A 12313-nucleotide genomic window follows, 5' to 3' on the forward strand; every position below is an offset into this window, starting at 1 on the left:
TAGACAGGAAAAGCAGTGTAACCAAGCCATGCCCTGCGTCTATGGTGACACAACCTCTTACACCCACCAATACCTAAACCATATCCCTGTTCGGTCACCATTTTCCTTTCCACCATTTATATTTTTCCATGTGATGATAATACAATAATATATTTCATATCTCTCGCGAGTGACATGTAATCACTCGACTTCTATCGGAGTCTTGTAGCATAGCATTCTATACGATCCTGTCATACTAGTAAGACTCATAGGATAAAGATATATATGCAAGTGGGTTTCATTCAACTCCTTAAAACTTAATGCACAAATATAATTTAAACTGCAGAAAAGTAGGGGTTATGCACGGAGGCTTGTCTAGGTAAGATATATATTAAAAAATTAGTATCTGCATCCTCAGATCATCCACCATCAGAATAGAAAACCCATTGCATCATCTCCTAGAGAGAATACCCTTCAACCATCTTCGGATTCTCAATCACCCTTCAATCGATCTGTTGATTCATCATCGTACCTATATGATATGCAAGCGATGCAATGCAAAGATGTAATTAATCAACTGCAATCGTGACTCGTAAAATACGATGTACGCCTCTCGAGTTAATGGGCTAGTTCTAATGATAACCGTACTTAGTCTACATATCCATGCTGTCGAATAAGACGTTATTTCCCTACAATTATTTTAGTTATATAAACCCAAGATGTTTCTTTATTGCATTCTATCGATTTAACCTTTATTCAGAATAGGGCATCATTATCTATTTAGCAAGCTAATTATTCTGGAGCTATAAAAATTATAGAGAATACCTAATATTGCTAAGAGCCTACTGTAATAATTTCAGATCCAACACTATTACCGATTTATCACAATAATTCCTATAAGTTTATATCTTTGCAATATTAAATACCTTAAATTAATTATATAGCTTCTGAAAATATTATCAAACTATGTGAATAAAATATACTAACAGGTAGATCATGATTTTAGGAGACTAACGAAATTGGTTTCATCATTTTTGCACAACTACATAATTTTATTTTGATTTTACAAGTTTAACTAGAAACATATATTAGCAAAACATTTAGAAAATGGAAAGGCCGGCGGCAACGCCCTTTCGGCCCAGCAGCCGCGCGCGCGGCCTACTAACCAGGTGCGGCCCAACGGCGTGATAAAGGGCGCGGCGGCCCAGGCGGGCACGCGACCAGCGGCCTGGCAACGTGATAACCGCGTTGGTGGCCTAGGCGCCAGCAGCAGCCCAGCCATACGGCACGAGGTCGGCCCAGGCGGGCGAACACGGCCCAACGCGGCGCGGTGGTGGCCCAACAGGCCAGTCCACGCGCGGCCTGCCCACAGAGGGCGCACAAATACGCAAAAGAACCCTAAGCTTACCTAAAATTAGCTAAGCCTTTATTTGTAAGCCTGAGTCTAGCGCTTTTGCGAAATAAACCTGATAAAGACTCCTATTAGTGATTGAGTACACCTGCTACCATGAAATAGAGCATGCAGAGCAGAGGAAGCACTCCGTCGGTCGATGGACGGTTCACCGGTGGCAATGTGGTCACGGGGCGGTGCGGGGAGGTGCGCGAACCATGGTCGGACCCGGGCCTAGCCACGACGCGGACCGAGACAGTCCAGCCATGAGCACCGACGACCGGCTGACCACAACGGCGGCAGCGGGCCACGATGATGGCGTGAATGCGAATGCTCAGCGACGAGAGCACTTTGGGGAGCGCCACGGAGGTGAGGCGGTGGCGCTGCAGCATCGGCAGGGCGGCTCCGAGCGGCAGGCGACCGGCTCGGATGCGTAGCGTGCGCCCGCGGTGAGCCTTGGCAGTAGAGGGGGCACCGATGTGCGGGGAAGGCGTCGTGGTTGCGCTCGCCGGCGACAATCGACGGTGATGCTGCAGTGTAGTCGACGACGCGTCGAAGAGGGGCGCAACACGGAGCTCGACGCTATAGACACGGACGACCGGGGTGCTCGCACCTGAGGCTAGCGACCATGGTGGACGGGAGCAGCCATGGCGATGGGGCGCTGCGGTGGTGCAGCACGCGGAGATGCGGCGCGGCCATGACGACCACACACGGCATGGCAGCTGTAGTGGCGGTTGTTCTGCTCAACCGAGGTTACGGGGAAGGCGCTCGGAAGGACGATGCAGCGGGACTCGAGCTCGCCTTCGCGTGCGGTGGGCGATGATGAAAACATGGCCACGGCGGCTTGGGCGCGCGGAACTAGAACGGCGGGGCAGCACAGCGGGGTTGAGAGTGTGGGGCTCGGCGTCTGGGCCGGTCAACGACGACGCGGACAAGCAGAGGAAGAAAACCGAGCGAGAGAGCAAGCGAGCAAGAGCTGGGTCGCCTCCCTTCGGCAGCAGAAAAGAAAAAGGGAGGAAACGTCATACACACGCCAGGGGACGGACGGAGACAAGGAAGGACAAGGCTAAGGCCATAGCTGGTGGCATGACGTTCGCGCGATGCGGCTTAAAAGAATACATGCCGTGGAGTACCGTGACGAGACGGCTCAACCTGGCCGGACCGAAGGCAGACAACGGAGGCAGACTGAAGCTGGAGCGTCTCCTCCACGGCAGTAGAAAAGGAAGGAGCGGGAAGCAGCACGAGGGGTACACGTCGTACACACGCTAGAGCACCGACATGATTGAAAGAAAGACAGCAAGCCAGAGATGGGGAGGAACAATGGGAAGGAGATAACAGCAGCTCTGTCACTTACTTCATAGACACGGCATGGCAGGACGTCCTGGCCCAATGTGGCCGGTAGGGTCAGGCCAAGCAGCGATGCATCCCATCATCATTACGACCGGGGCCACGATGGGAACGAGACAGTGATCAATAGCAATGCCAGGCGAGTATGTTGTACGCCGAAGAAATAAACGAAGCTGTTGCGCCCTCTTTCTCGTCAGTTTGTGCTTAACAAAATAAACCCGTGAGTGTATTTATATATATATATTGTTTTATTTATTAATGGATTTTATTTTATTTATAAAATTTGATTTTCATGCTTAATCCAATAGAACAAACCGTTCACTAGAATCGTTATCGGACATTTCTAAATATTTCTACGCACGGTGTAATTTAACTTGAGCGTTTATTTGAGTCTAAGAACTAAGTCACACGGGATTCGCTTATCGCCTTAAGTACGTTTTAAATTAAAAACCCGAGAAACTCGTTTAGGAAATTTTTACTTAGGCCTAAATCACGGTGCTAAACGGACTCGTAACACCAGAGGTGTTACAAATGATATATAGGGTTGTTTGGATGTCATTCGTATTTTTAGAATCCATATAAATATAAAATCCGAATTCTAAATTAAAAAACGGTGTTAGATTTCATTCTCACAGTGATCATTGATTTTGCATAGTAAAAATCTCTGAATAATAGATTTAGGATATATAGTTGGAGTTTAGGATCTTATTGTTATTTTGGAGTCTCCGGTGATGTGTTTTGATCTCATTCTTATTTTTCTTTCATAATGTCTCGTTTTTATTAGGAGATCCAAACAGGGTTACAGTCACAGTAGTATAGCAGTTTAGCGCTCCTATTTTGTAGACTACTCTATTTTTACGGCAGTGCTAGCGCGGGACGTCCGGACGTCCGCGTCTGCACCCCGTCTTCCCCTACGCCCATCTACGCGGGCCCGCGCCGCCCGACTGCACGTAGGGAGTTCCCGCTCGCACCCCCTCCGCTTCTCACGGACATGCACGCGGCCAGCAGGTGGTTACGCCAGCATCCAGAAGAGGGGAGGAAGGGGCGCGCAGATGCCTAGCCGACGTCGCGAGGAAGAGGAGACATCGAGGCGAAGACAAGGCAGCAAAAAATCAAAGACGGAAATGTAACACCCGATCTACTTTTAAAACATCCGGATGCAACACTTGCAATATACGTTTGTAGGCAAATGAAACACATGAAACATGCATGTGAAACACTAGCTGCAACACCAGATCTACTTTTAAAACATCCAGATGAAACACTTATAATATACGTACAAAACAGCTGAAACACTCGAAACATTTGTACGAAACACTTGCAAAACATAACTGAAAACACTTCATCTGTGTGAAAACATATACAACATCCAAACGAAATACTTGCAAACAAACATCTGGAAACCGAAATGAAACATTTAGAACATAGACTTAAAACATACATGTATAATCACTGTAACATGTATAACATTCTGATCTACTTTTATAATATCAAGATAAACACATTTACAACACCAGATAAAATATCTGAAATATTTGAAACATGCTGTTGCAACGTGGCCTTGCTTGAACGAACGGAGGCACGCTGGCGCGAAGGTCACGCATGGACCTCGTTGTGTAGCAGCGGCACGGGCAACTCGTCGGTGGACGCGGCGTCACACAAATCTTGTCTCCGTCTGCTTGCTGGAGCATCCGCCATGGAGGCTCGCTGGCTCGGTGGAGGCAGCTGTGGCTCGCGAGCTCAGTGGAGGCCGCGGCGAGGAGGTAGGGCGGTGGAGGCGAGCGAGGCAGATTGGACCCGGTGGGAAATGCGGAGCGGAGGAGGCCGCAGGGGATGGGGACGCGGTGCAGCGAGGGACCGCCGGCGGTGAGGGAGAAAACGCAGCGAGCATCGAGACGCGCTGATGGAATGGCGGGGATAGTGTCGCTGGGTGAGCGTATCATTACTACCTTTCACATTTCTTTCTTTTTCTGCCTCCGATTGTCTCATTTCTTTCACCTCCGATTCGATTCGTTGTCCCCTCCTTTAGTCCGATCCGCCACCAAACCCTAACCATCTAAAACCCCCGTTTCGCTCTCGGATGGCCGCCGCCTCGCCGCCGCCCTCCCCACCCCACGCAAAGCGCCCCAGGATGTCCTCTTCCTCCGACCCGGAAGCCGATGCTGAGCCCACCTCGGCCTTCGCCGCCGTTGAGGGTGCCGATCCTGCGCAGCGTCGCCCCAAGTACAAGCGCCGCAAGGTCGCCATCCTCCTCGGGTACTGTGGCGCGGGGTACCAGGGCATGCAGAAGAACCCGGGCGCGCGCACCATCGAGGGGGACCTCGAGGAGGCGCTCTACCAGGCGGGCGCCGTGCCCGAGGCCGACCGGGCCGCGCCGCGCCGTTACGACTGGGCACGTGCTGCGCGCACCGACAAGGGCGTCAGCGCCGCGGCGCAGGTAGTGTCCGGGCGCTTCTACGTCGACCCGCCGGGCTTCATCGATCGCTTGAAGGCCCAGCTCGCGCCGCAGATCCGCGCCTACGGCTACGTGCGCGTAACCAACTCGTTCAACGCGAAGAAGTTCTGCGACCGCCGGAGGTACCTGTACCTGCTCCCCGTGTTTGCTCTTGACCCCAGCGCGCACCCGGACCGCGAGGCCGTCATGGCGAGCATGGGGAGTGGGAGCGAGCTTAGCAAGTGCCTGGAGTGCTCCGAGAGAGGCAGGAAGGTGCCTGGTGTCATGGGCCGGGAGGGGAAACTGCCCAGCCCCGGGCAGAATGCTGTTGATGCTCCCGTGGAGGGAAGTGTGGCCAGCCATGACGAATCTGGAACACTTGGGGATGCAAAATGTGATCATGCAAGTTCAGATGGTGGTAACCCATGTGCCCATGGGGAGGTTGGATCGAACAGCAAGGAGAAGCTTGATTTGCCGGTCTCTGGTGATGGAACTGAAGTTGCAAATGCTGATGTGGGATCAAATGGTGCCGGTGATGTTGTACCATCAGGTACTGGATGGAAATCAAATCTTGTAATTCTAATCTGTGTTGGCTAGTGTTAATTAGATCTTTGTTCTGATCTGAATAAGTTAAGCTAATGCAGATATTTATATCGGCAATGAGGAGAAGAAACTTGAGCCTGTAGCTACTGAAGAGAAAGCGCAAGGTATTGATTCCGAGAAGAGCAATGGAGAAGAGAAGCCGCCAACTAAGAGCACCTTTTCTTACACTGATGAAGTGAAGGAGAGGTTCAACAGGATTCTCAAGTACTATGTTGGGACTCGCAATTTTCATAACTTCACCACAAGAACTAAAGCAGAGGATCCTGCAGCAAAAAGGTTTATCATTTCCTTTGGCACCGATCGTGTTGTCAGCCTGGATGGGATTGATTTTGTCAGGTGTGAAGTTGTTGGACAGAGTTTCATGCTCCATCAGATCCGGAAGATGATTGGTCTTGCTGTAGCTGTGATGAGGAACTGTGCACCAGAATCAATTTATGATGTCGCCTTTCGCAAGTATGATTCTTGTAAGCTTTTTGGTGTTAAACAATCCATATAACGTATGTTTGCAACTTACGGCATGTGTGTTGCAGGGATATCAACCTTAATGTACCTACTGCACCTGAGGTCGGTCTGTACCTAGATGAATGCATGTTCACATCATACAACAAGAAATGGAAGGATTCACATGAGGCAGTTTCCATGGAACCTTATTATGAGGAGGCTGAAGAGTTCAAGGTCAAGTATATTTTCACTCATATTGCGGCAATGGAACACAAGGAAGGAGCTGTAGCTTTGTGGTTGCACTCATTGAACCACAGAAATTATCCAGATTTCCGCTACATGGAAACTGCTGAGCCCAAGGTTGGTGCTGAAGTTGAGAGTATTGATGCTGGTGCAGAGGCCAAGGTTGGGGCTGAAGTTGAGAATATTGAAGAAGCAAAAATGCCAAGCGATAATCTAAGTGAGTAATACATTTTGCCAAGGGGCATGCAAAACCGAAGAGGATATCTGTTTGTGGTATGTGCTGAGAGGGACCTGAGACATTTCTAATGAGGTTGTCATAATATAGAGAATGAAGACTCACATGTTCTCCAATGGAATATGAACATCAAGAGGTTAATGTGCATGGCTTTATGCCTTCATGATCTCTATATTAATCTTCTGAAATAAGAATCTATAGGTTTATATTAGTCTTATCTGAACTTCATTAGTTGCTTCCAGACAGTTGTATGACAAATGATGGCACCTGAAAATGCTTCAGCAATGTTTTTGTCTGCTGAAATTATTATGGGATTCACTATATTTTCTCTTATCTAGCATATAGATTTATTTTCTTGCATTTTTTCTTTTGGTGATAGCTGTATATCTCTTAGTCTGCTTGATAGTGCGTCAAATTTCACTTGCAGCATAACATCTATTGATATTGCTAGTACATTTTTGTTGAGCACATGTTGGAGCCAAAGGCTGTTTCAGCAATGCCAAATATTGTGAGCTTGAAGATCCAAAATTAACCTGATTAACCCTTGTCCTACTGATAGTTAGCTAGGGTAAGTGCGATACAGTGGTAGGGAGACAGGTAGTTTATTTTCTAGACAGTTAATTTTATCTCCAAATAATAGTCTTTGCAGGTGAAACTAGACGGTCATTAAATTTATCTTTTGTCTGGTGTTTATTTTGAATTTTTGAAGTATTGGTTAGATACTGGATGTATGGTCGCGCAAGCGTTGCGGAAAAAGTTATACTACATTTTTATGTGGTGTATTGTAGCATTTTATCATTTGAAAATTATCATGTCAGAAAGTGAACTACTACATCAGTTTTATTCAAAAAGAAATTGCTAACCTTGAAAGCTAAATTGTAATACGGGACGGGATCACCGGATACAAGACCAAATCTGAGCTCTATAACCTTGTTTCTTGGCTTGGTGGATCGTTTTGGCAAGATTTGTGTAGTCTTATCTTGTTTAATTTTCCCCCTTATGGGCTTAAGGTAGGAGGTTCTGCGACACCCTCCAAATGTTTTTACAAGTTCTTTTATTAGTTCTGGTACCACATTTGCAAAATCATGTTTTAGAATGTTGATTGTGACTTGTTTAATAATTGGGTCTTGATCTGCCTTGACATGTTAATCTTGCACACTTGCAGGCAAAGCATCTCGAGTTAAAAAAGTATATGCTTGTCCTTTAATCTAAATAATTATTACTTAACGTTTTACACATCTTATGAAAATATGGAATAGAAAGTTGTATCTGTTTGTGAATGGAATAGACACCAAAACACTAAAGATGTGCAATGTTCGCAGTGCTCTTTTTGTCAACACATCATGATTCCTAGGTTAATCGTATATTTGTACTTTGTTATTTGCTCCAGACAATTGTATTACCCATTATTGGCACCTGAAACTAAAAGTAGTTTGTTTTCTGAATTGTTTATGGGATTCATTAATGTCTCTCTTATCTGATGGCTAGTTGCATTTCAATTCACTGTATCAAGTTTGAAGAGCACCATACTTGATCCTTGTTTCAGTACATGGGGTCAGAGTTGTTTTGGCCTGTGAAATCTGACGATATATGTTCGAAGCCTCTTGCTGGCATGGATACGTTACATCCGGAATGGACTCTGCCACCTGTCTTGATTAGTCATGGTTCTCTTCTGCTGCTTGTGTAGAGCATGGAACCATCTATCTTGAGTAGTCAGGGTTCTCTGCTTGTGTATAGCTTGGAACACGATACCTGAATACCTGATTAACCCTGTTACTGATTAACCTTGAGTAGTCAGGGTTCTCTGCTTGTGTAGAGCTTGGAACACCATACCTGAATACCTGATTAACCCTGTTACTGATTAACCTTGGTACTGCTAACCTTGGTACTGCTATCTCCGAGTCCCAAGAGTCGTCGTTGTAGGTGAAACTGAACTGTCAAGAATGCAATTGAATAATGGAAAGTATCTTCCATCCATTTTTCTGTAGTAGCAGTAGAATCAATTATTGCAACACTTTCAGATGTAACTCTACTTTTTTTGACAGTGATATAGCTGTACTATTTATTAGGTGATGCCGTGATGGTGTAACATTTCATGATTTGAAGCTGATCATGTAGGAAAGTGGACCATATCCAGGAAGTATTTTAACCTTCAAAGTATCCATTTTGAAAAAAAAACATCCATGATTATTGTTTGGTGGATGAGCTCGGCAAGATTTGTGGATTCTATTGTTTTTCCTCATGGAGCCAGTAGGAGTGCGTTCTTTGATCACCTTTTCCATGTTACTCTTGCACACTTGCAGAAGTCATTTCGTGAGTCCACAGAACATTTGGATCTCTTTATCCTTTACACTAACATATATACTTACATACACAACTAAACTACGGTACCGAAGTTCTACCATAACACAGAAGCTCGCCGTTCCGGCGGCGGGAATCGGGATACCGAGGTGTCCATGGACGCGGCGACTAGGAGACGCAACGTAGCGAGTGCAGGGACGCCGAGGTGTCCATGGACGCGGCGTCATACATGCAGCGGCTCTCCGTCGTCTCGATGCCGTAGTCCATCAGCGGGCGGCGCTCCAGCTCGTCGTCGTGCTCGCGCACGCAGTCCGGGACCTCCAGCTGCCCCTTGTCTATGTGTGCCCACACGTACTCGAGCCGGCTCATGTATCGCAGCTTCTCATACAACCTGCAAGACCCCGTACCCCGTAAATTTTCAGCTCCGCGGGCATGACAGACCCGGATCGCAAGGAATTCCCTATCGTACCCTGAGCTGAAGAGGAAGCGGCCGAAGGTGGCGAAGAAGAGCCTGGACTGCAGGGCCGGGTGCACGAAGTAGACGGCGCGCAGCCTCTCCTTGGCCGCGGCCGGCAGCGACTCGTACGCGCCGCGGATCGCGCCGACGCCGGGGAAGTTGCGGCCGCGGTCCACGCGGGAGTGCATGTACACCACCACGAACTCCCGGTCCCCGATCTCCGGGAGCACGCGCTCCCGCAGGTACGACCGCAGCGCCTCCTCCGCCCGCCCGCCCAGCGCGCGCGCTGCAAATGAGGCAGAGGCAACGTCCGTCAGTTCCACGGCACGGCGAAGCGCTTGCGATCTGGGCGAAATCTGAGTCGCTGCTTACCTGGGAAGTAGTTGCCAACGATCCTGACGACGGCACGGCCCTTCCGGTCACGGCCCTGCAGGGTGATCGCACGGCTGCGCTCCAGCAGCAGCGCCGGCTCGCCAGTCGCGTCCTTCTCAACGGTAACCACCATGGCTTGGCTTCGGTTCCGTGGTCAGTTGGTCACTCACTCCTTTTTGAGTTTGCGTGCGTGCGTGCTCACCGTTCGTATACCGGTACGATTCGCGTGTTTTGAGGGGGGTCACACGGGGGCGCGTTTAAATACGGCCGATCCGGTCCGAGCGGCTCGGCGTGGACTGCGAGTAGGGTGGCGGGCGCGGCGGGGCCTAGCCCCTGGGCCGTCGCGCGGGGATGGGCGCGGGCGGTGGATGCGAGATCCCGCGGAATATGCTGCGGATATTTCGGTTTGGGGAGCGTGGAGCGGATTGGATCGGCGCGGGGGAGGCGGGCCACGGCTACCCTTCTCATCAGTTTGTGTTTGTCTGGCGCGATGGATTATTAGATGGAACCGGGAGTCAGTGAGGTCAGGAAACCGGGGACGTTCTTGCGTGTGTGGACACTGGACAGTCGGGTCGACGTAGAGTACTTGTTTCTGTGGGCGGCACCTTGCACGCGATCTGGGCCGACGGGATGATCTGCGTGGGCCGCGTGGCCTTATCGCTTGCGCTGGACGGCTGGAGCCTGGAGCGGGACGATCTGCTGCTACTGGAGGATTGCTGTCCTGCCTCATTTTTTTAAATGACTTCCGTTGCCACGGAACGATTATTATTATATTCATGTATTAGCGGTGATACATTCATATGACAAAAAAAAAATCTTATAACCATTTATATGATGCAACAAACTGGAAGTTAACTATTCTAGATTCCAATATGTAAGGGCAAGTACAAAGGTGCTGTTTCGTAAGAGGTCTCACGTAGACATGTAGTATCATATAATTTTTAGAAGACTTAACGGACTACTGATATAGTGCCCGTGCTAATACCACGGCTGTATTTTAGGGATGCACATAAAAACAATCAGATGACGATATTTTTTTTTCCCATGGCTTAAGTTTCACGCAATTACTATTAGTGCAACAACACATATTCTATTGCACGTGCTACCGCTATGGCATCTAGAAAAACAAATCACACATCCAAAAGATAATATCATCTGTTGTTGCACTGATAGTATTTTTTCTCAATACCAATTAACATATAAAAAGTAAAAACATCTAGGCTATGATAGTTTAGTTTTTTTTTTGTCTAGGAACGCTTGCAGTGTAGATATATTCTTGAAGAACCATAGTACAATGCTCGTGCTAACGCTACGGTAACATTCTAGGTAATGCAAATTAAACAACCAAAAGGGTATGTTTGGTTAATTTTAAAAATTCATTAACTTAAAAGCATCATAAAAAAATCAAGCCAGCCAATTGTATATTAAATATTAAATATTAGTATTCAAAAGAAATGCTAAATATCACTTGCATATGACACAATTCATCTATGAAAAGATGTCATTAGGTTAAAAAATAATACTAAAAAATAATTTAAGCTTCGCTTGTAGGAATTGGTCTTCCATTCAGTTTCAGCCGCTTGCACACGTCCAATATCAATCCTGAACCAAGAAAGTATTATATATTTGCTAGCACCACAATACATTGCTACAGATCAAGTATTCACAAATATTGCAGTGGTATATGTAAGCTCAAGGATTTGACTATTTAATTAGTTGGCGGTTGACCTAGGACTGAAATAAGAAGGCAAAGAAAATCATTTGCTCAAGCTGATAGCCTCACTGGTAGAGAACATAGCTTTACTCCCGGTGGGGAACCCCCTCTAGTCCCGGTTCTCCACCCGGGAGCAAGCATCCGAGACTAAAGGGGGGTCCTTTAGTCCCGGGTCAGGAACCGGGACTAAAGGAGGACCTTTAGTCCCGGTTCGTATTACCAACCGGGACTAAAGGTGCCCCCTGACATGCCACGATGGCCGGCACCTATATGCATGCATGCATATGTGTATTTTACATTATATTATTTCATGTGCATATATTACAAAAAGATTGCATTACAGTTGTTGTGATATAACAAGTTTCCTCTCATCCTCTAGCTTGGCTTTCATGGCAGTGTTGGGTCGAAGTAGAACTCGTCCTTGGAATCGATGACCTGCTCATTAAAAAATCCGGCTATAGACTCTTGAATTGCTTTGATTTGGTCTTGCTGTATGACCTTTTTCTCCAACCATCGAGTCTACAGGTTTGAATTAAAGGAAAATAAATTAATATATGTACATATATATATATATAAAGACATAGTAACACAATCAATAATAATAATTAAATGAATATATAGTGTATTTTTAACGTACTTTGAGTCTCTCTGTAGGAGTTCTTTGGGAGACCACCTTGATAAACTTGCAAACATAGTAACCACAGTAGTTGTTCTCCTGTTCCTGTCTCAGACACCACTTTACGAGAAAAAGATTTGTCATCCAATCTGGTGATCCGGTGAACTTCCGCTTCATGCAT

The 12313-nt window shown here is 47.2% G+C and overlaps 2 protein-coding genes across 2 annotated transcripts; one reads left to right on the forward strand and one right to left on the reverse strand.

The window, feature by feature from the left end:
• Positions 1–4351: 4351 nt before the first annotated feature.
• Positions 4352–8646, forward strand: LOC136467465 (uncharacterized). The gene is made up of 3 exons (XM_066466177.1): positions 4352–5700; positions 5795–6206; positions 6284–8646. The coding sequence occupies exons 1-3, from the start codon at positions 4797–4799 to the stop codon at positions 6660–6662; spliced, it is 1695 nt and encodes a 564-aa protein (XP_066322274.1). The 5' UTR covers positions 4352–4796; the 3' UTR covers positions 6663–8646.
• Positions 8647–8929: 283 nt separating this feature from the next.
• Positions 8930–10114, reverse strand: LOC136467466 (uncharacterized). The gene is made up of 3 exons (XM_066466178.1): positions 9803–10114; positions 9443–9716; positions 8930–9364 (listed from the first exon to the last, which is right to left on the reverse strand). Exons 1-3 carry the CDS (start codon positions 9933–9935, stop codon positions 9142–9144), a joined length of 630 nt encoding a protein of 209 aa, XP_066322275.1. The 5' UTR covers positions 9936–10114; the 3' UTR covers positions 8930–9141.
• Positions 10115–12313: the final 2199 nt, after the last annotated feature.

Source organism: Miscanthus floridulus, chromosome 7, assembly GCF_019320115.1.
Source record: "Miscanthus floridulus cultivar M001 chromosome 7, ASM1932011v1, whole genome shotgun sequence".
NCBI lineage: Eukaryota > Viridiplantae > Streptophyta > Magnoliopsida > Poales > Poaceae > Miscanthus > Miscanthus floridulus.